General features: G+C 42.9%; 1 protein-coding gene across 1 annotated transcript; it reads left to right on the forward strand.

Moving 5' to 3' along the window:
• The first annotated feature begins 1147 nt into the window (after positions 1-1147).
• LOC147112755 (uncharacterized) lies at positions 1148-18409 on the forward strand. Its single transcript, XM_085997359.1, has 3 exons — positions 1148-1393; positions 9517-9588; positions 13035-18409. Exons 1-3 carry the CDS (start codon positions 1294-1296, stop codon positions 14867-14869), a joined length of 2007 nt encoding a protein of 668 aa, XP_085853485.1. The 5' UTR covers positions 1148-1293; the 3' UTR covers positions 14870-18409.
• The last annotated feature ends 5041 nt before the right edge of the window (positions 18410-23450 follow it).

Genomic DNA, 23450 nt, shown 5'->3' on the forward strand with positions numbered 1-23450 from the left:
ACTGCAGGATCAGAACTCAGGCTGTTTCTTACTATCTGCATATATTTAAATTATTCCAATTGTAACCAATCTCATATGTCTTGTGTGTTATTTTATCATTGATTCAAGAATTATTGATACCAATCATACATTATTGTTAATGTCACTGAAGGAATATATTTGTGACTCTCAGCACCCATTATTTTCTGCAATATATATCTCTCACTGTTATTTTTGATGCACTCCATCCAGCACTGCTCTACATTGTACAACACATGTAAAGAATGCCATATGGCATTCTGTTCTTTATGTTTCTTATTCTTGTCCTTTTTTTTAAACATATAATCACCATGTTGCTGCAAATCCAGGAACTAAGTGCCAGAGAAATTTACCACCCAAATATGATCAGCTGATGTAGAACTTCTGTATGGGTAGCTCATAAATGTTGAAACCACAATTATACAAGAACAAGATTAATAACGCAGCTTTGCAACATTGTTCACTTGTTTTTTATATGTCAGATTTCTAAATCCAAACAAATCAAAAACAAATCATGCAAGCCTTTTAAAACCCAATTCAAAAATCTGTTCAACATTTGCATTTGAAACTGCATGAGGAGAGCAATGCCAAAGAAGGCAAGGCAACTCAAACCACAAGAAACCACTAACCTGATACAACTTGTCAATGTGAAAAATGAAACAGCATAATTGGTACTTGCAATTGAAAGGAGGAGCCCTAGAATCTACTGTTGTGTGAGTAAGCTTTCTCATATATAAATAGCAACATGTATTGTTTTTGAAAACACTTCTTCATCAGATACTCCACTATTTCGGAGGATAAATTATTGGGAGACTACACTAAAGCAAGATTTTGGAGGTAAAATATGTTGGTATGTTTGAATTTCAAATTGAATTATGATTAGCATGAGGTCAAACTTTAATTGTCATTCTGCTTGTACAGTATTTTATATACCATTTATTAACGGCACGTTGAGGCACTGGCACCCTGCTTAAATGTGGACTATATACTTAATATACTGACAAACTACTGTTATACAAGGTATAGTGTGAAGACTTAAATGATGTTTTAAAATTAAATGATCTTAATCTTTCAGATATTTTTAAAGATTAATACTATGTTTCATAGTTTATACAGAGTAATATGTTGTTGTTGATAGTCTACGTTTTGCCAATAATTTTACCCTTGCAGCACAGTGCCACTGTAGATTTAAAATCATTGTAGTCCTTCATATCTTCCTTTCTATCACTGTTCAGAAAAAATTCTATCAATACTTTGCAGATCTGAACTACAAACATGGCTCCAAGAGAGAGTGGTGCACTTCTGTTGCTATTGTCTGTTACCTTGGTCAATGGACTTGGATATTATAGATATAATAATGCACATAATCCAACTGGTAAGTGTTCATGTTGTGATCATTGTGAGTTTCAATAAACAGGATAATCCAACTCGACAGACGACATGGGGCAGCTCTCCATGTACTTCAGACTTTTGTTACTGTTTTCATTTTAGTCTGAACTGAAGTTAAGACAACTAATGTTTAATATTCATATTCCTCCTCCCCCCACCTTGTTTTTCAATGTTCTCCATGTAAGGTCCCACATCATGCATCACTCTTCTAAAGTGGGCAGACAATCCATTCATGCCTCTGCTGTTGCACTTTTCCAGACAGCATGGAATGCAAAGGAAGGGCACAGGTTGACGTGCTCTTCAATTTTCTGTCCCTCCCAAAGGAGAATGCTTCACAAGCTCCCCAGACAACCAGGTGAGACTAGTACACTCCTGTACAAACTTGCAGCCAACTAATCGCTGGCACAACATGCTGGTGCACTGCTCCATCAAATCCAGATCTAGTGCTATCTTAACTGAAATTGCCTCTGAGTGCAGACAACAGAATAAAATAAATAAATAAATAAATAAAATGCCATACCACAAACCATGGGGCATTATGATTATGGATCAGGATTTCTGTAGGAAAAACAGTTTACTTTTATTCAGTATATAAGGACTATGCAATTCATGTATTATAAACAACTGTGCACTCATCATGCAAGTCACAAAACATTAGCTATTCCACAGGCACTGTCATCATCATGGCTTATTTAAACCTTGAGAACATGGATGATCTCCAGCTAAACTGGTGAATACTTTCCCAGAAACTGCAACAGTCATCGTCAGTAAATGCATGGTTATTTGTGGGTGTTTGCAGATGACACAACATATGATGAAAAAAACAACCATCTAATGCGGTTCATTCTTGTTTAAGAAATGTCTGATAGATCACAAGGCAGAAATCACAATAAAATTCAAAATAAATTAGTGGCTGTACAAAACATTATTTTCACGGTATTGTAAACTTACCAGTTTGAATTCCAGTGAAAATAGTTTTTAAAAAGCTGCAGCAAAACAGTGATTACCGTGCTGCCGGTGCCAGAAAGGGGGAGGCGGGAAAGGGGTGTGTGGTTGTCTGTGAGGAGCAGATGGCTAATGTTGAATAGTGGAAATAAGAGGTTAAATAAAAATTCTGGAGCTTTTGGATATTTTTGGAATTGAGAGCACTTCTGAAGACAGCTTTCTTTTGAGGAGGTTAAAGTTTGTGTGTTCGCTGATCTACATTGGCTCCCGGTCTAGCAACGCATCAATTTTAAAATTCTCATCCTTGTTTTCAAATCCCTCCATGGCCTTGCCCCACCCTATCTCTATAATCTCCTCCAGCCCTACAACCCTCCTAGATCTCTGCGCTCCTCCAATTCTGGCCACTTTGCACGTGACACAAAACTTGGAAGTATAGTGAACAGTGAGAAGGAGAGTGATAGACTTCAAGAAGACATAGACAGGCTGGTGGAATGGACGGACACGTGGCAGATGAAATTTAACGCAGAAAAGTGTGAAGTGATACATTTTGGTGGAAAGAATGAGGACAGGACATATAAACTAAAGGGTACAATCCTAAAGGGGGTGCATGAACAGAGAGACCTAGGGGTATATGTGCACAAATCATTGAAGGTGGCAGGGCAGTTTGAGAAAACAGTTTAAAAAGCTTACGGAATCCTAGGCTTCATGAATAGAGGTATAGCGTACAAAAGCGTGGAAATTATGAGGAACCTGTATGAAACACTGGTTCGGCCTCAACTGGAGTATTGTGACCAATTCTGGGCACCCCCCTTTTACAAAAGATGTGAAAGCCTTAAAGAGGGTGCAAAAAAGATTTACGAGAATTATTCCAGCGATGAGGGACTTCAGTTGCATGGATAGACTGGAGAAGCTGGGGTTGTTCTCCTTAGAGCAGAGAAGATTGATAGAGGGGTTCAAAATCATGAGGGGTCTGGACAGAGCAGATAGAGAAAAACTGTTCCCATTGGCAGAGGGGTCGAGAATCAGAGGGCACAGATTTAAGGTGATTGGCAAAAGAACCAAAGGCAACATAAGAAAAAACTTTTTTAGTCAGCGAGTGGTTAGGATCTGGAATGCACTGCCTGAAAGGGTGGTGGAAGCAGACCCAATCACAGCTTTCAAAAGGGAGTTGGATAAGTACCGGGGAAAGGGCAGGGGGAGTGGGATTAGCTGAAGTGCCCTTGCAGAGAGCTGGCACGGGCTCGACGGGCCGAATGACCTTCTTCTGTGCTTTAACCATTCTATGACTCTCTTGCCCATCCTCAATTTTCATCACTTCAATATTGGTTGCTGGCCCTGAGCTCTGGAATTGCCTCCTTAAACCTCTCTACCTCTCTCTCCTCTTTTAAGACACTCCTTAAAATCTACCTGCCTTTCTTAATATCTTATGTGGCTTGGTGTCAAATTTTGTTTGCTAATTCTCCTGTGAAGGGCCTTGGGACGTTTTACTATGTTAAAGGTGCTATATAAATGCAATTTGTTGTTATATATGGTCCATGGAAGAGTGGCACTATTGACAAAGTGGCCATGTTTAAATAAAGTAAGGCACAGTGAGGAAGGTGGCTTAATAATTTCAACCAGAATAGAAGGTGAAAACTAGCCTAAACATATTTGCATAACAGTAAGTTACAGCCAAAGTTGTTCAAGGAGCACAAATGAATGGAAGAGGAATTTAATAACTTTCCAGACACTTAACAAATAGTTACTTAGCAACTGTTCATTTAGAATTGTCTCTTTATATGTCCTATAAAGATTGAAAAAAAGTTTTAAAAAATTGAAAACTATGATAAACCGATATTATGTTCTAGTATAGGTTACATATCCTCAACAATTATCAAAATTTATTTGAAGAAATTCTTTGCATCCCTAAGTGTCTCACTGTGCTACAGATAGCACAGTATTCCTATCATACCTTGATATATAATATGCACTAATTTACCCCTTTTTGGAGAAAAACAGATAAGTCTACAACCGTATACGTCAAATGTCCAATGATCTAATAGTCAAGCACATTATGGAAAGCAATATTCTAAAAGTCTGCACTGCCACTATGCCAGTTAACTTCCGCTACGAGGCTACATTATATGATACATGATGGCCCGGATTTTACCGAGAATTTGACGCCGATCTTCCTGTCGGTGAGTTATCCCAAAATTTCCTCAGAATCTCATTAGTATACGCCGAAATGTAAAAAACAGCATAAAACATCGGGGCCTGAGGAACGTGTAGAACTTGTGCTATATTCCTTCTTTAAGTCCCTCTTTATACATGAAAAATAACAGTTGAAGCCTTCAGACCATCATTTATACAAATTAAGCACAGCATTTTAAAGAAAATGTAACCATGGAAGTTTTTCAATTTTGAATGCAAATCACTCTGATGCCATAAAGATGCATTCAAAGATACAGAAAAAAAACAGTAGGTCTCAGTGGGGAGGAAAAATTGCATTAAACACCAGAAATATGGCTGCATCCCATTGCTCCTAAAATATACAGCCCGTTCAGAACTAGCATAAATTCAGGAAATTCATGTGAGCTACACTTTTGCATGGGTGCGGAGCTATGTTAATGAATGGCAGAGGGGTTCAGCGAAGGCTTCACAGAATCAGCGCAAAGTATCAAGGAAGTCACTTAAGCCTGAATTTCCTCGATCTTTTGCACTGAAAATCGGTATTAAGCCGTACTTATGCCGTTGTTTCGGTGAAGTTTTCAGGAAATTCCAGGCCGACGAGGTTTTCCTGTACACAATGCTACAACTGAGAACAAAACACTGAGGGAAAAAAAAATTTCAGTGACATCAACACACTGAAAACTTCATGTTAGTTAAATTCCCACTTAAAATTAAATTTCTACACCTAACATTGCTTTTTAATTACTTAGCTAACACACGGTATAAACAGAATATGTGATAAGTGGCCATGGACTATGGTGTTGGCCATAACACATTGTTACTTTTGGCAGCCTCCATGCAGGATATAAAGTTAAATGGTCAGTCCCTCATTATGTATCCTCTATTCATGCAACTGATTGATACCATGCAATGTTTACTGCACAGAGCAGCATGGCAGTGCAGTACAGTATCACAGAAATCACAGTAACCCCACAGTGCAGATAAAGGCCATTTCGGCCCATCGAGCCTGCACCGACACATATCCCACCCGATCCCCGTAACCCCTACACCAACACATATCCCACCCTATCCCCATAACCCCACATATTTAATCCCCCTAACACTAAGGGTCAATTTATCATAGCCAATCAACCTAACCCGCACATCTTTGGACTGTGGGAGGAAACCGGAGCACCCGGAGGAAACCCATGCAAACACGGGGAGAATGTGCAAACTCCACACAGACAGTGTAATGGTTACCTATACAAGTAGGTAGTTTCACATGAATCCTCGTACAGCAAGTTCTCAATGCCTGCCATGCCATCAAGGGGAAGGTACAGAACAGAGGTGAGACACTTCACAAGGGTGAAAGGATCGGGTGAGACATTTATGTATTTATTGGCAGCTAGCAAAAGAGGCATGGATCTAGCTTACCACTTAAAAAAATGTGCGCAACATGAGAAACTGAAAGAGGGACAGAAAGCAATTCTAAAAGAAAAGGAAAACAGCAAATTCCACATTGTTAAGAACCAATGCCAACACATTAAATAGTTTTCAGAATGTTTGTATATGCTTATTGTGCAGGCTTAAAGAGAAGTGTAGTTTGAACATTGTTCTCTCATTTCCACTAAATATCAATAGTTGTAACTACTAAAGGAGAAGATAAACTTCATACACTGCACAGCTGGATTTTTCAAATACCATCATTTATAATTGTGATCTATAAAAGTAAAAGTCTCGAGTCCAGCACATGCCAACCATATCTCAGAACTGTCACAACTCAAAAGTGTCACACTCGAAGTGTATGCCACTCTGCACTTCACTGACTCAAATGTTATGTTCATAAACAATAACAAATCTGAACTAAACAAACAGGGAACCTACCAGTCAATAAATACTAAGTAGGTTTGAAAACTACCAATGAAAAATCAGCAGTCAGCAAATAGCTATTGATAAAACAATAGGCCAGAAGGAGAATAGGGACAAACAAAATCACCAAAAAAAATTGAAAATTCTCTTGGCTGTAATTTTATATAAAATAAACTGATATGGTATATTCACAATAAAGAAACTAAAAATAATTGTGCTGAAACTTAAGACACCCATGAGATTTTTAAGGATCCTCCTAATTTAAAATAGTCCATTGTTTCTCTGGCAGTAGTTGTTCTAACTGCTGTTGGCATCACCTAATCACTGCTACTTGATTTATCTCATCTTTTATCCTACCCTCTTCAATCTTGGTTCCAGCCTGGACGATGGACCTTAGCCTTTCACCGAGGTATCCCAATTGGTTTTTTTAAATGTCACTGCCAATTAAAGTAACGTGCTCCAATAAAGAAAAATAAATTTACTCAAATAAAGTATACTGCAGAATATTTAAAACCTACTTCAATACAATTTTTTATGTAAATGGCAAATATTGACCATCTGTTGTCATTGTGAAAATGTAACATTGTACTTTATAGTCCTTTCAAGCTTAACTTGAGAGTATGCTTGCCTCATTGTAGTTCAGAATATTCTATTGGTTTCACATAATTGGTAGAAACGCCGCAAAATAATTAAATTCAGAAGCAGAAAACAGTAAAAATTTCCGCCTGAAAGACGTAGCTATTTAGCACGGCTAGAAGCATTTTTTTAAATTCCACTGTGCCTGTTAACTAATAAAATTGTGCAAAGAAAAAAATATTAACAGAAATTAAACAATTTTCAGGAAGCCAGAGACAAGTCATTCTTCTGCTCACCATTATTACAGGAAACTTTGTGCTATCCGGCACCGACGGGACCGAGCTGTTGCCGTCCCATCAAAACTGCCGGACAAACCAGCGCTAATGTTGAAACATACGGAGATTTTGAGCTCCGTATCTGGCAACAAACCCTGTTGCTAACAGCTTCTAAACAGTCGGCCATACCTTGCAAGCGTCTCTGTAGCTTAGCAACAGCTTCAGCAAGACCTTGCAGAGCCTGACTGGTGAAAAAAAAAGCAACAAAAAGAAAAAAAACCTAACGAAACGGCTCCTGATTTTTGCCGGTGGCTCGAGCATTCCGGACAGTTAACCTCCGGATAAACCAAAGTTTCCTGTATTTAAATCTTTACCATATTGTGCTGGCATGGCTTAGTAGGTAGCAATCTTGCCCGAGTCAGAAGGGTGAGAGTTAGAGCCCTATACTTGGAGTTTGAGTTCACAGTCTAAGCAGACAGTACTAAATTAATGTGGTATTGTTGGTGGTCAAGATGTTTGCCTGTTTATACTAAATTCAACCCAAAGCATGGATTTTATTAAGAAGATAAAAAATTAAAAACAAGGATGCCTTAAACACATCAATGCATAATTATCATCAAAAAGTTTCTGGACCACAGAAAAATATTTCTTTAGGACTAGTGCCAAAATATTTGAAAACTGAATGTTCAACAATACCTTTGTTTTATTGAAATAAAAAAGTTTATTTTATACAGTTATTATGGTCCCCTGTCTTTTGTAAGTAAATATGTATTTCTATAAACAACAATCAGATTCAAACTTTAATATTCCAGGACATTTTGGCTACTTCTCACCTTCAAAGCTGTGCCCAAAGGTTGGCTTACAAAGTTTCCCATTTTGAGGATAGCCATCAAAAATATGGATGCATTTTGTGAATTTTCTGTTTACTTTTTATTCATGTACAGCTTGATTAAAAATCAGGTACAAAATGTCTTTTAAAAAAAACAAGGGTTACAATTAAACCTTCAATTAATTACAATTACAAAAAAATGAGGATATGGTTGCAGCAAAATCTTCTACCAGAGAAGTGATGCAAAGCAACTTCTCAGGATCAACCTTAAGGAGGAAAGTCTAGTGTTAAGAATCTACGGTGACGAACGTGAATTTTTTGAACAAGCAAGTTAGCTGTGCTTTTATTCCAATTCAGTATAGCCTTTATTCTGTTGTCCTTTTTACACTTTAACAAAAATCAGAATTAGCTTCATTAAACAAAAATTCTACGCCACTTTTAATCATGTACAAAATAAGAGCTTTTAAAATGACATTAGTTATTTGTGTACAACTGAGAAAACCTTAGCCATTACATTCATACCTTACTATATTTCTTCTTTATACAGTATTAGGCCGGATATTCCGATCCCTACGGGTGGGCACGTGCTGTGTACCCACCCGTAGGGACATTGGAAATGCCGATTTTAGGCATGCATGTGCTGGAAACCGGCATTTCCGATCTGTCAAGAAAGCTCTGACAGGTCCTCCAGCTGCCCGGGAGCAGGGCCTCTGCGGGCGGAAAGTTCCGTTTTTTGGAGACCCTCCGCCCGCAGAAAACACTTACAATTCTTGCACCTGGTAAAAGCAGGTGTAAGGCCTGCTTTTACGAGGATAAGAGTTGAAAAAAAAGTAAAACGAAAATTTTTTCCACTGATTTATCATTAAAAAAATACTTTTAAAGAACGGTAAGTTTATTTTTAGCCCCATTAAAAACTTTAATTATTTTTTTCAAAAACTTAATTTTTTATTTAAAATAGTTAATTTATGTAATTTCAAGTCATTTTAAAAATGTGATTTAAAAAAAAAATGTATTTGAAGTTTTACTATGTTTTTGGGGTGATCTCCATATATTTGACAGGTCTTCCTGTCAAATGTATGAAGGGAGATTCCCTTCTCTGATTGGCTCCCCATGGCCAACGTGATCCCAGGGACGCTGCGAACTACCTGCGCCCCTGGGATATGTGGGCCCTGCACACTTGCAGTTTGGAGAGGCCCAGCAGCGGAACTGTGCGCCTCCCGGGAACCCTCCGGTCCAGGCGCAGATTTTTCCAGATCGCAGCCCTCTGCCCGCGGGAGGCCTGCGATCGGAATATCTGGGCCAATATGACTGAACTCATTTTTCTGCGTAAATTATTGCAGGAGATACAAAAATAGTTTGTGGCAACTGCCATTCCTCGACTTTATTTTTGTGCTTGTACATGAACCCAAAGTAACAAACGAAAAGATCAAAAAGTTCCATAGTGTTTTGTTGACTTTCCCAAAACAGGTTATCAAAACAGAGACCGAAGTTCGGAAAGCTCAGAAGAAAATCGAGTGTCTATTTTCACTGTCCCCAGAGGTGAGAAATGGATAGTTTTACACACAGAATTAAGCTGTCCATCATTAACTTTCAATATCAGAGATATTATTGTAGGAGAGCAACAGATCTAGTGTACGCACGCACTTCTTTTCAAGTGACATGTACTTCCTGTTGCACCTAGTTCCATCATGCCCATGCCTTTCTATTATAATTAAACTTACCTATTTTATTTTACTTCCCTCTGAATGAGTCCTCCAAGTTTGGCTTTCAAAGTGAATGGGTTGTTAGCTACTTATCTCTGTGCTGCTGGAAGCCACCTTAGAGCTCCAAAATCCCACCTCTCCTGCCTGTCCCTTTCTACCATTGCCTCTCCCCGCTACAACTGAATCCTTCCACCACAACCTTGAAGCCCCACCATTGCCATTTCCCTCCTTCTGCAAACAGACCTCCCACTATAATAACCACTTCCACGGTGCTGATTTTAAAAGTGCTGAAAGCGCTCGAAAAATTTAAAACTGGTTCCCAGCAATAGTTGGGGTGTGGCTTTTGTGCAGGAGGGTGCCAGTCGGAGCTCAGTTGAGTATTATTTTAAAGAATGCCGGTTTCACAACTGCAACCCTTTTTAAGCAATCCCTTCTCCACCACAACCTACTCTGGCATGCTGTCCACCCAGCCACATCCCCCCCACCATAACCAGACCTCCTCTCGCTAAGAAACTCTGAGCTCCAACACACAACTTCAAGGCCATATCTGTTTCTGGTTGCAAAGGAGAGGGAAGTCTCCAATGGTGGAGAAAGGGGGAAAGAAGAAGGGAACGTTCAGTAATGGTGAGGTCAGCATTTGATGAAACTTAAAAAAAAACTTTCCTAATCAGGACCACAGCACCCTGCCCCAACCCCCACCCGCAATCGTGAAACAACCTCAAAACAAAAATAAAACTGTAATTGCATTTTTATCAACAGCAACCTGCTACCCCTCCTGGTACTCCTATAGGAACAGGAGTAGGCCATTCAGTCTCTCAAGCCTGTTCTACCATTTAATTAGGTCATGGCTGATCTGTATCTCAACTCCATTTACCCGTCTTGGTTCCATATCCCTGAATACCCTTGCCTAACAAAAATCTATCAAACTCAGTTTTAAAATTTTCAATTGACCTTGCCTCAACAGCTTTTTAAGGGAAGAGATCCAAATTTCCACTTCCCTTTGTGTGAAGAACTTCCTGACATCAACCCTGAACGGCCTAGCTCTAATTTTAGGGTTGTGCCCCCTTGTTCTGGACTCCACCCACCAGAAGAAATAGGGCTGGATTTTGCCAGGTCCCACCCGCACAGTGTGGGGGGACCCAGGATACAGCGGGAAACCTGGAAGTTCAGGTTTCTCAGCACGCTGTGGAGTTAACTCCACAGTTTGCGTGCAACATCAGGGGCGTGTTCCCCACCCGGAAGTCTGCCTGATTGACAGGCTGGCTTCCAGTAGTGCGGGGATCTCGGAGAAGGAGGCCACAGCAACAGATAAGTGCTGGGCCCAGGATGGTGGGGGGTCGACTCCCCGACCCCGGAGGGGTGGGATCTGATCCCCAATCCCGGGTGGTGGGTGAGATCGATCCCCGACCTCGGGGCTCAGTCGCGATCTCCGACCCTGGGGCCAACCGCGATTTGGGGGGGGGGGCGGGAGGGGTTCCAGGCTGTGGGTGGTCCGACCCTGGGGGGGTCTGACCCCGGCCCCAGGGAAGGCCAGGCTGATGGTGGGGGAGCTTGGGGGCTGGGAGGAAGCACTCCTGCTCCTCCCGACCCACAAGGATTGCTCCCCAAGGCTGAGGCCGCCTCGTTGCAGCCACCGGGAATCCCGAGCCCCGGGATCCCTGAGCCCCGGGATCCCTGGCCGCCTGCAGGTTAAAGTAGAGGCTTCAGGCCTCATTATAATATGTAAATTGCCAACCCGCCTCTTGGCAGCCCATCCCCCCCCCCATCCCGCCTGAGTGAAAGGTGAAAGTGGGCGGGTTGGGGTCGGGGTTCACATTTTTTCAACTTTCACTTCCCCCCACACCTCCAACCCACCCGCTCTTACCTCAGAACATTCCGGCCACACTTTCTATCTATCTACCCTATTAACTACTTTAATCATCTTAAACACCTCAATTAGATCACCCCTTAATCTTCTATACTCAAGGGAATGCAAGCCTAGTCTATGCAACCTGTCCTCATATTTTGATCCTTTTAGCCCCTCCCACAACCAGCAACACCCCTCTCCAATGCTCTCACTCCAGGACCACCCTCCCAACAGTGTCAATCCATGTGGGCCCCCAAAACGAGCTACGACTACACACTTGCTGCAGCCTGAAATCTGGAGCAGCTTTGCTCCCATCATTCTCTGTATCTTTGGGTTTTTTAAAAAGGCATAAAATTAACTACATTGTGTAATAGTAACTAAAGTCAGTTTCCAGAACAATATGCACATCATCATAGAGTACAAAGCCAAAACTATTGTTAAAATTCCTGTAATTTGTAATAAAAATACAATTTGACTTATTCAATCGCCATAAGTCAGTGGCCCTGATAATATTTTGCACAATACTTAGCAACACATTTTTCTGAAACTCTTTATTGATGGGCTCAAAGCGGCAAATCAAAACTGAAGAGGTAGGGAATGTACAAATCAAGAGGAAAGCAGCTTGACAACAATCAATAAGAAACAACTGAGGAGTTATGAAACCAATCAATTCTGTCAGAAAAATATACCAATGAAAGAAAGTAGGCAAATTAATTTAATCATTCAGAACCAGCTACCTCTCCCCCTACTGCTATTAGACTCCAGGATTCCTTCCTCCGAGTCCTGACACATCCCAGAATACCTCCTGAGTGTCAAATACCCTAACACTCTCTCCAATGTTACCACATTCAGAATCTTCCATCCCACAATGCTGCAGGACCTCAGTACTTCCCCGCAATATGCCAAGACCATAGGACAACTCCCTACTGTCCCAAACCCTTCTCTAAGTTTATATGTCATTTAAATTCCATGACAGCCACCCCAGAAGTAATGAGAGTATTGAGAAATCAATGCTTTCTAACTGGGCCTGCACCATGTGGTTTACAGGCAATAATATAGCTAGCTCATTTCCCAACAACTTCTTAATTAAAAATGTGCCATTAAATGATGGCATTTTGGTAGAAAGAATAAGGAGGCCACATACTGCTTGGATAAGAGTCTGAATGGGGTAGAGAAGTAAAGGGATCTCAGGGTACAGGTAGTTAAATCACTAAAAGTAGCGACGCAGGCTAATAAGGCCATAAGAGTCAAACCAAGCACTGGGGGTCATTTCTAGAGGGACTGAACTGAAAAATAGAGAAGTTATTTTAAACTTATATCAAACCTTGGTTAGACCACATTTGGAGTACTGTGCACAGTCCTGGTCTCCATATTATAGATGTTTCCTAATAGCATAATCTAAACCAGATCTCTTCTTTTTATATTAACATTAACAGTAAGATGGCATCCCAGACCAGTAGGTCCACCAGGACCACGTGGCCCACCAGGTCCACCAGGATACCCAGGAAAATCAGGTATTGGACATCCAGGAACAGCTGGTCTTCCAGGGCAGCCAGGACCACAAGGGCTGCCAGGCATAGGAAAACAAGGTATTGCGGGAGCACCAGGAAATCCAGGTGAAAGAGGATTTCCTGGATCAAAAGGTAGCATGGGACCTCATGGGATGCAAGGACAGAAAGGTTTGCCAGGACCTAGAGGATATCCTGGGCCAAATGGATTGTCGGTTCCTGGTAAACCGGGTCCACCAGGGCCACCAGGTTCTACAGGAGCAACAGGACAATCTGGAGCAAAAGGAGAACGAGGGTATCCTGGTCAGATTGGTTCAAGGGGAGAAAAAGGAGTTGGAATTCCAGGACCTCCAGGTGAAAGAGGTCCTGCAGGACTACCAGGGCCACAAGGAACCCGTGGTGAAGCAGGATATGGAAAACCAGGAGCCCCTGGCCATTCTGGTCCACCAGGAGAAAAGGGTGAAAAAGGCTTAGCAGGTCCACCTGGATATCCTGGTGAACCAGGTCAGAGCGGTCCACCAGGAGTACCTGGACCATCAGGAATTGGAAAGCCTGGAGCAGATGGCACACCTGGGTTACCAGGACCACCTGGACCCAAGGGCCCTTCTGGTCCAGAAGGTTTACCAGGTACACCTGGACTTCCTGGTTTTGGAAGACCAGGTTTACCAGGACTTAAAGGGAACCCTGGTACACCAGGCCCTGCTGGAAACCCTGGAGAGAAAGGAGAAATAGGTACACCTGGCAACCCAGGAAGCTCGGGACTTATGGGGCCCTCTGGTCCATCTGGGCCACAAGGTCTAAGAGGTCCACTAGGCACACCAGGTGCACCAGGAGCAAAAGGGGGACCAGGACCAACAGGTGCACAAGGGTATCCAGGGGCAAAGGGTGAAGTAGGCCCTGGGGGTGCCCCAGGAAAATCAGGAATTCTAGGAGAACCTGGTGTGCCAGGTACAGAAGGACCAAAGGGACCACCTGGCCAAAAAGGTACCATAGGACCCGTTGGACCACCTGGTAAAACAGGTGATACCGGTTTTCCAGGTTCTCCAGGGCCACCAGGATTTGCAGGTGAAATTGGATTGAATGGACCTCCTGGACTAAATGGTCCAAGAGGTCCGCCTGGATTCCCTGGACCTCCAGGATTCCCTGGAGAAAAAGGAGATCGAGGACCTCCAGGCCCACCTGGACCACCAGGTATTACCTCTAGCCTTCATGAAAAATTAACTTATGGGCCACCAGGCCCTCCAGGAACAGAAGGCGCCCCAGGTCCACCTGGACCCCCTGGTCCACCAGGTCCTCCAGGAGAAACTGTACAACCAGGAAAATATGGAGGCTATAATGGCTATGTAACACCAGGAGGCATGAATCCATATCCAGCTTTTACAGCTATTCTTTCAGAATCATTTCCACCTGCAAGACAACCAATAGCTTTTGACAAAATACTAGCCAATCAAAATAATAATTATGATCCATCAACTGGGATATTTACATGTCAAATATCTGGCATCTATCAATTTTCTTACCACATACAAGTCAAAGGAGGGAATGTTTGGATTGGACTGTTCAAAAATGGTGAACCTGTAATGTACACATATGATGACTATACAGAAGGTTATGTTGATCAAGCCTCAGGAAGTGCTATAATAGATTTACATGAAAATGACCAAGTTTATGTTCAGTTACCTTCTGACGAGTCTAATGGTTTATATTCCTCTGATTATATGTATTCATCCTTTTCTGGGTTTTTAATTAGTCAAATTTTTTGATGTACATCAATCACACCAGTGATTCTCCGTCCCATCCTGTCCCCCCTACCCTAGCGAACTGCTTGTGCATGCCCGCTGAGTGCTGGCAGCTCACACAAAATATTTCAATAAGGCTTGACGACAAAAATGGTTTGGGCCTCTCGCTGGAGCCATTGGGAAGACATAGCGCAAACCCCGCCCACCACCAGTCGAGTGTGTGCTCCAGTTACAACTCGTGACAATTTGATGAGGCATTTTGGAAACATTACTGTCTCTGGCTATATGGCATTAGGATATGCACCAGCAGGCTCATAGAAAGTACATCATGCAAGAAATATGTATTGGCCACTTAAATGTCACAGTTTTAAAATAGATTTAGTGCCATTCAGTCATCTCCATCCTAACCTACAGAAAAGCTGCTGAGAATTCCCATTATTTTGAATGACGTGGTTAAAATTTATTGCTTCAAGAGTTTATAATTCTCTATCACACATTAGCTTTCTGCTACTACTTCATTAACTGAATAATAAATGATGTTAGACCACATCAATGGGAAACATCTATGTCACTTCAGATGGAACCTAAAAATGTTTTCCAAAGAAATATAACATGCAACACTTTTAGTGGCAGCCAGAAAATTAAAATAAAACACTGTCCCACACTGAATCAGGTTTAATTAAGCCCCATTTCTTTGGCCAGGAGTCTTCCCCCCGCACTACTGACCCTTTCTCCCGCTTTCAGAATTCTCGTTCTACCTGGACCCCTCCCCCTGGCCTCTTACCCTCTCTAGATCTTTTCATTGCTAACTGCCGCCGTGACATCGGCCGTCTCCATTTCTCTGCTCCCCTCACTCACTCCAACCTACCTCCCTCTGAACTTGCAGCACTCCATTCTCTCAGATCCAACCCCGACATTGTCATTAAACCTGCTGACAAGGGTGGTGCTGTTGCTGTTTGGCGAACCAACCTCTACCTAGTGGAAGCTGAACACCAACTCTCCGACACCTCCTCCTACCTCCACCTGGACCATGACCCCACTACCCAACATCAATCCACCGTTTCCAACACTGTCACTGACCTCATCTCCTCTGGAGATCTTCCGCACTGCGGCCACCAACCTCATAGTTCCCCAAACCCGCACAGCCCGCTTCTATCTCCTTCCCAAGATCCACAAACAGGACTGCCCTGGTAGACCCATCGTTTCAGCCTGTTCTTGCCCCACGGAACTTATCTCTTCCTATCTCGAATCTATCTTTTCTCCCCTTGTCCAGTCTCTTCCCACCTACATCCGCGACTCTTCTGACGCCCTCCGCCACTTCAACAGTTTTCAGTTTCCTGGCCCCAACCGCCTTCTTTTCACCATGGACGTACAATCCCTCTACACCTCCATCCCCCACCAGGATGGCCTGAGGGCGCTCCGCTTCTTCCTTGAACAGAGGCCCAACCAGTCCCCATCCACCACCACCCTCCTCCGCCTGGCTGAACTTGTTCTCACATTGAACAACTTCTCCTTTGACTCTACTCATTTCCTCCAAATTAAAGGTGTTGCTATGGGTACCCACATGGGTCCTAGCTATGCCTGCCTTTTCATGGGATATGTGGAACACTCTTTGTTCCAGTCCTACTCTGGTCCCCTCCCTCACCTCTTTTTCCGGTACATTGATGACTGTATCGGTGCCGTTTCCTGCTCTCTCCCTGAACTAAACAATTTCATTCACTTTGCCTCCAATTTCCACCCTTCCCTCACCTTCACATGGTCCATCTCCGACTCTTCCCTTCCCTTCCTCGACTTCTCCGTCTCCATCTCTGGGGATAGGTTATTGACCAACATTCACTACAAACCCACTGACTCCCACAGCTACCTGGACTACACTTCCTCCCACCCCGCCTCCTGTAAGGACTCTATTCCATTCTCCCAGTTTCTCCGTCTCCGCCGCATCTGCTCCGACGATGCCACCTTCCACACCAGTGCTTCTGACATGTCTTCCTTTTTCCTCAACCGAGGATTCCCCTCTACCGTAGTTGACACGGCACTCGACTGTGTCCGTTCTATCTCCCACACTTCTGCCCTCACCCCGCCCCTCCCTCCCGGAACCACGATAGGGTTCCCCTTGTCCTCACCTTTCACCCCACCAGCCTCCACATTCAACGGATCATCCTCCGCCATTTCCGCCACCTCCAACGTGATCCCACCACCAAACGCATCTTCCCCTCCCCTTTCAGCATTCCGTAGGGACCGCTCCCTCCGCAACACCCTAGTCCACTCCTCTGTCACCCCCAGCACTCCTTCCCCTTCGCCTGGCACCTTCCTGTGCAAGCACAGGAGATGCAACACCTGCCCTTATACCTCCCCCCTTCCCACTGTACAGGGCCCCAAACACCCCTTCCAGGTGAAACAGCGATTTACTTGTACTTCTTGCAATCTAGTATACTGTATTCGCTGCTCACGATGTGGTCTCCTCTACATTGGGGAGCCCAAATGCAGATTGGGTGACCGCTTTGCAGAACACCTCCGTTCAGTCCATAAGGGTGACCCCGAGCTTCCGGTCGCCTATCATTTTAATTCACCGCTCCATTCCCACTCGGACCTCACCGTCCTTAGCCTCTTGCATTGTTCCACGGAAGCTCAGCGTAAGCTCGAGGAACAGCACCTCATCTTCCGATTAGGCACTTTACAGCCTTCCGGACTCAATATCGAGTTCAACAATTTCAGATCATAACCTCGGCCCCTATTACATTTTTATATATTTTTTATCCACACCTCTGGTTTGTGCCTTTTCCCTTTTTTTTCTTTCACACATGGCAGCTGTCTTTCATTCTGCCAGCACATTTCACACTTCATCTAGAACCATCTTTTGTCTCTTTACTTGTCCTATTACTATCTCGTCTCGTCTTGAATATCTCTTAATGTCTCTTCACCTCCCTTTTGTTCTTCCATCTCCTCCCCCATTTCCCAGCCCCCAAACTGGCCTTTTAATCTTTTCATTTCCTGCCTTTTTTTCTCAGTTCTGTTGAAGGGTTTCGACCCGAAACGCTAACTCTATTTCTCTCTCCACGGATGTTGCCTGGCCTGCTGAGTTTTTCCAACATTTTCTGTTGTTATTTTTAATTAAGGCTAGTTTGACTGAAATATACTGTAACAAATTGGATTTCTCATATTGTGTTGTCTTGTACTAAAATGTCACAAAATAAATAGGAACTGTAAAAAGCTGGTTTATTTCTGCTTTCTACACTGACCTACTCAAAATGTATTCGACTAAAACAATTATCTTACAGAAGTGACAAATTCTAAACCTACAAAGCAATTATGCCAGAATTAAATCATAGGGAGGTGCTTTAGTTAATATTGATGCTAATGCGTTGACTGGAGCAGTAGGAATCAACATTGCAAAACTGAATGGCAAACTACAAAGTCAACTTTAATAAATCCAAGGTTTTACAGTCAGAAAATATATTAGAAGAAAAGCTGTACTGAAATGTATTAATAGCCATGAAGCTTTTTATTATTTCAAAGTTTGTATTTTATATATAAAAAAACTAATAAAATTGGTTATGATGCTTTTCTAAATGTCACTTACTTCTATTCAACCAGAATTATGGAAAATAGCTGCTAGAGGTATTCTTTTGGCATTGCAAGGTTGCCAGGTGCTGAGCCACAAACTTATAAAATGTGGGCCCATGATTTCTGAGAAGGGGAGGGTGCAGATTGGGGTTTCACTGGTTGGGCGGGGGGGTGAGGGGCAGAATCGCCTTTCTGCCCCATTTGCCCTGCATTTCAACTACTGATCCAGAGGATCATCTGCCCATAGCAGTAGCAACTTAGAAGCATGTCTAGGGTGTTCTAGAGCTACCCTTCGATAAGAGAAAACGAAAGAATTTGCATTTCATGACCTCAGGACATCCCAAAGTGCTTTACAGCCAATGAAGTAAGGTAGCCGGTTCGCCCCTCATAGATCCCATGCCTGCTTTCATTCTGGGACTTCCAAAGAATCCAAAAAAGGTGAGGAGCTAAGGAAATTAATCTCTGTGAATGGAAGCCTTGGGTTCCTTGGTAGCCACTCCAATTTTCCGCTGGTAATCGAGGGCGGGTGGCTGTTATGCGCCTCTACAGATGTAAACCAACTGAGCCAAATATTAAAATGGCCCCATCCCTGGAATTTGAGATAGAGTCAAGAGTCTGGTCAGGCAGTGGATGGAAGTCTCACCCTGTTGCACATCTGGCAGTGCACCATGAATGCAGCAATTCTGGGTCCTAATTGTCTACATTCTAAGCTGAGAATGGTGTGTGACATGGGGAAGCCATGAAATCAGAAGAAAATAACTAGAAAGAGATTTAAAATGTAGAGAAAACCACAAATATGATTATTTCTACTACAATAGGCAATTTTATGAATTCACAGTTCAGACGGGAGCTGCATCTGCCAGGGATGGGAATTCAGGCACATATGCCCCACAATGTTGATGGATGGCAGCGTGTGCCCAAGTTTCTGCTATGTGCTCCCGACAGGTAAAGTTCTGTTCTGGCAGCACACATACATAATATTATTTCTCAACATTTTCTTTAAGTATAATTATAGAAAAAGTATTTCCATTGCCTGTGTTCAATTTTGTAAAAATGTCTCATTATTATTCCTCTATCAAATTCAACACCATGATTCTGTCCTTGCACAAATGTAGATAAATATTCATTTTGTTAAACACATGCTAAAACCAAGACACAGGATTAGTATGCTTTTATCTGCAATAATCAACCATTAATGTGCTCAGGATACTGACTGAAATGTTTTCTGGAAAGCACAATGAACAGACACATTGGCCACAATATTGCCAGTGCTCAGAGTGCAGGTTAGGAGGCAGGTCCGCTGTCAAAATCAAAATGATTGACAGCGGGATGGGAGCCCGCTCCGAACCCACCTCCATGCAAGTTTCCAAAGTATAGAGTCTGCGATTTCAGAACAGACCCGACACCAAGCAGCGGGGGAGGCATTTAAGATAGTTAAATGCTTGTTAAACGCTTGCTAATTACTATTTTGCCTATTTAGCCTATTTCTATTTTACCACTTTTTTAATGGGCTTCATGTCATTCAGAGAATACGTCAGGTAAGCAGGTCGGGTTCTCCATGTCTCCCCATTGCTGTGAATAGGTGACAGCTGCAAAAGTGGTGTGAAAGCTACCATTTCACAGCTGGTCACTTTCCATTGTCAGAAGCTTGAGCCTTCAGGACTTGGAAGACACTTTTGAGCTGTATGCAGTTTGGAAGTGTTTGGAGTAAACTCTCTATCCATTGTCACCTCCTTGGAGCAAGCTCTCTCACCATTGACAGATCGCTTCTGTAGTCTCAACTTCAGCTGCCATCTATTCTGGCAACATCGGTGCCCTTGAAAAAATCTCACCTTGGTCCTCTGACTCCCTCCACAATCAGCCCCAACAACAACATCACCAACCTTCTCCATAATCACCTGATGCTGCACAGGACACAAGGCATCAGCACCCGACAACATTGCTGCCCGGGATGGCATCACCATTTACTTCAGTTGACGCTGTACACCCTGGCTGCCACATGATGCGCCAGGTTGTCACCACCGCACACCAGCACCATAAAGCATCCCTACAATCTCCAAGCCATTCCTTTCATACTCTTCATAATTTCATAATTGCGGGGGGGGGGGGGGCGGGAGGGAGGGAAGAGGGGGAAGTTATGTCTCAGCATTCACTGGAACCCACTAAGACACTTCCAAAGGTGAGCACAGATCTGTCCAATAAGGTAGTGTTGAAAATTTAGATTTCAATGTTTGACAACACATTAAAAGAAACTTCACATGAACATTGGCTAAACCGCCCAGGTGCGTACCCTTGTGTGTTGTTAGTTTGTATGCTTGCAGTAGGTTGAGGGTGAGTGTGAGGGGTGGCTAGTGAGATGGGGAAATGATAATATAGATAGAGAGGGATGGGTGGAGGTACAAGGTAAGTTGGTGTGAATAAAGATGTGCAAGAATAGGGTAGGGAGGGCAGAGCGATGGGGATGTGATGAGAGGCACAGCAGGATGAGGTTGAGTGTGGCTTGGCAGTAACGTTTCAACATCATATGGTCTCATACTAAAGGTATGTTCATGGCTATTTAGTTTCCTCTAAATCACTCTGGAACATCTACACTGTGTGCCAGTCGAACCTCTTCATAAACTCAGCAATTTCACAGGATTCTCCTCTCTCACACTTTGTTCCTTCTTCTCACTAAGCTTATTTTAGCAATGTATCCACTCTACATGCAACTTCCTTCAGGCTTTATGCTATGAGTGCATGTAAATTCTAGTCCTCTTGCAGAACAATGAATTAATTACTACTTCTTGATTTGAAAATCTTTCTATAAGTTCACAGTTTCTGCATGTGTCTCACGACAACAACGACTTGCATTTCTGTAGCTCTTTTAAAGTAGAAAAACATCCCAAGATGCTTCACAAAAATGGCATCCGAGTCCAAGAAGGAGCTATTAGGAGCGGTGACCAAAAGTTTGTTCCAATAGGTGGATTTTAGTGAGGGTCTTAAAGAAAGAAGGAGGTGGCGAGGTTTAGGAAAGGAATGCCAGATAATAGCGCCTAGATGGCTGAAGGCACAGCCGCCAATGGTGGGTGAAGGAAGGCAGGATGAAAGGACTTAAACATGAGGATAAGAATTTTAAATTGGAGGTGCTGGAGGACTAGGAACTTACGTAGGTCAGTGTGCACAGGCCTGATGGCTGAGCGTGACTTGGTGCGACATAGCACATGGATAACAAAGTTTTGGATGAGCTGATTTTAATGATGGGAGGCCAGCCAGGAGAACAATGGAATAGTCGATCTGGAAGTCAAAAAGGCATGGGAGGGTTTGAGCAACAGAGGGACTGAGGCAGCAGGGGGGAGGAGGGCAATGCTACAGAGGTGGAAATAGGCAGGATGAGTTTGGATGATCCAACAGTTCTATGTTGTGGAAAGGTCCATACAGATTGTTGCAAATGTGTTTTTTTCTAGCCTTCTTACCCAGGTTATTTCAACAACACTCGTATTTTAGATCACTCTTGTGGGCAAGCCCTAACTCCCCATATCCAAGATTATCTATCCTTGACTTGGGAACGAACAATTGTCTAAGTACGTAGAATTGCACAGAGTGTACAGAAACAGGCCATTCGGCCCAACTGGTCTATGCCGGTGTTTATGCTCCACACGAGCCTCCCCCCACCCTTCTTCATCTAACCCTATCAGCATCTCCTTCCAATTGCTTTCTCCCTCAAGTGCTTATCTAGCTTCCCCTTAAATGTATCGATGCTCTTCGTTTCAACTACTCTTTGTGGTAGCGAGTTCCACATTCTACCCACTCTTTGGGTAAAGAAGTTTCCCCTGAATTCCCTGTTGGATTTATTAGTGATTATCTTATCTTTATGTCCTCTAGTTTTGGTCTCACCCACAAGTGAAAACATTTTCTATACATCTGCCCTATCAAATTCTTTCATTATCTTAAACCTCACTATCAGGTCACCCTTCGGCCTTTTCTTTCCTAGGGAAAAGAGCCCTAGCCTGGTTAGTCTTTCCTGATAGCTATAACCTCTCAGTTCTGGGATCATCCTTGTGAATCTTTTTTGCACCTTCTCCAGTGCCTCTATATCCTTTTTATAATATGGAGACCAGAACTGTGCACAGTACTCGCAAGTGTGGTCTAACCAAGGTTCGATACAAGTTTACACATAACTTCTCTGCTTTTCAATTCTATCGCTCTAGATATGAACCCCAGTGCTCGGTTTGCTTTTTTATGGCCCTGTTAATCTGCGTCACTACTTTCAGCGATTTGTCTATCTGTACCCCCAGATCCCTCTTATGACCACAGGAAAAAATGCAATCTGTTTACATAAAAAGGTTAATTCAAATTTCAAATGTTATAATTTTTATTGTATATATACTTTAGAGGTACAGACCCCACCATTTAAACTATCCACGTTTAGCACGGACTGTTTCCTATATCAAGCAAATGGTGCTAATCCATTTATCAAAGCCATTGGAGTCAATTACAATGGAGCCGCTTATAATGTATTAAACGTGCCAACTATTCTGGGAAGATCATAAAGTACTTATCCTGTACTTAGCCGTTTAAAAGATAACATGGACAAAGGAGCTGATTTCCAGAGGTGAGGGGAGAGTGACTGCCCTTGACATCAAGGCAGCATTTGACCGAGTGTGGCATCAAGGAGCCCCAGTAAAACTGAAGTCAATTGGAATCGGGGGGAAAACTCTCCATTGCCTGGAGTCATAACCAGCACAGAGGAAGATGGTTCTGATGGTTGAAGGTCAATCATCACAGCCCCAGGGCATCACTGCAGGAGTTCCTCAGGGCAGTGTCCTAGGCCCAACCATCTTCAGCTGCTTCATGAATGACCTTCCCTCCAACATAAGGTCAGAAATGGGGATGTTCGCAGATCACTGCACAGTGTTCAGCGCCATTCACAACTCCTCAGATAATGAAGCAGTCCATGCCCGCATGCAACAAGACCTGTGTTTTATAAGTATATTAAGGGCAAGAGGATAACTAGGGAAAGAGTAGGACCCATTAGGGACCAAAGTGGCAAACTGTGTGTAGA

Source organism: Somniosus microcephalus, chromosome 9 (genome assembly GCF_052327205.1).
Source record: "Somniosus microcephalus isolate GS21.2 chromosome 9, FLI_Smic_1.0, whole genome shotgun sequence".
Taxonomy (NCBI): Eukaryota; Metazoa; Chordata; class Chondrichthyes; order Squaliformes; family Somniosidae; genus Somniosus; species Somniosus microcephalus.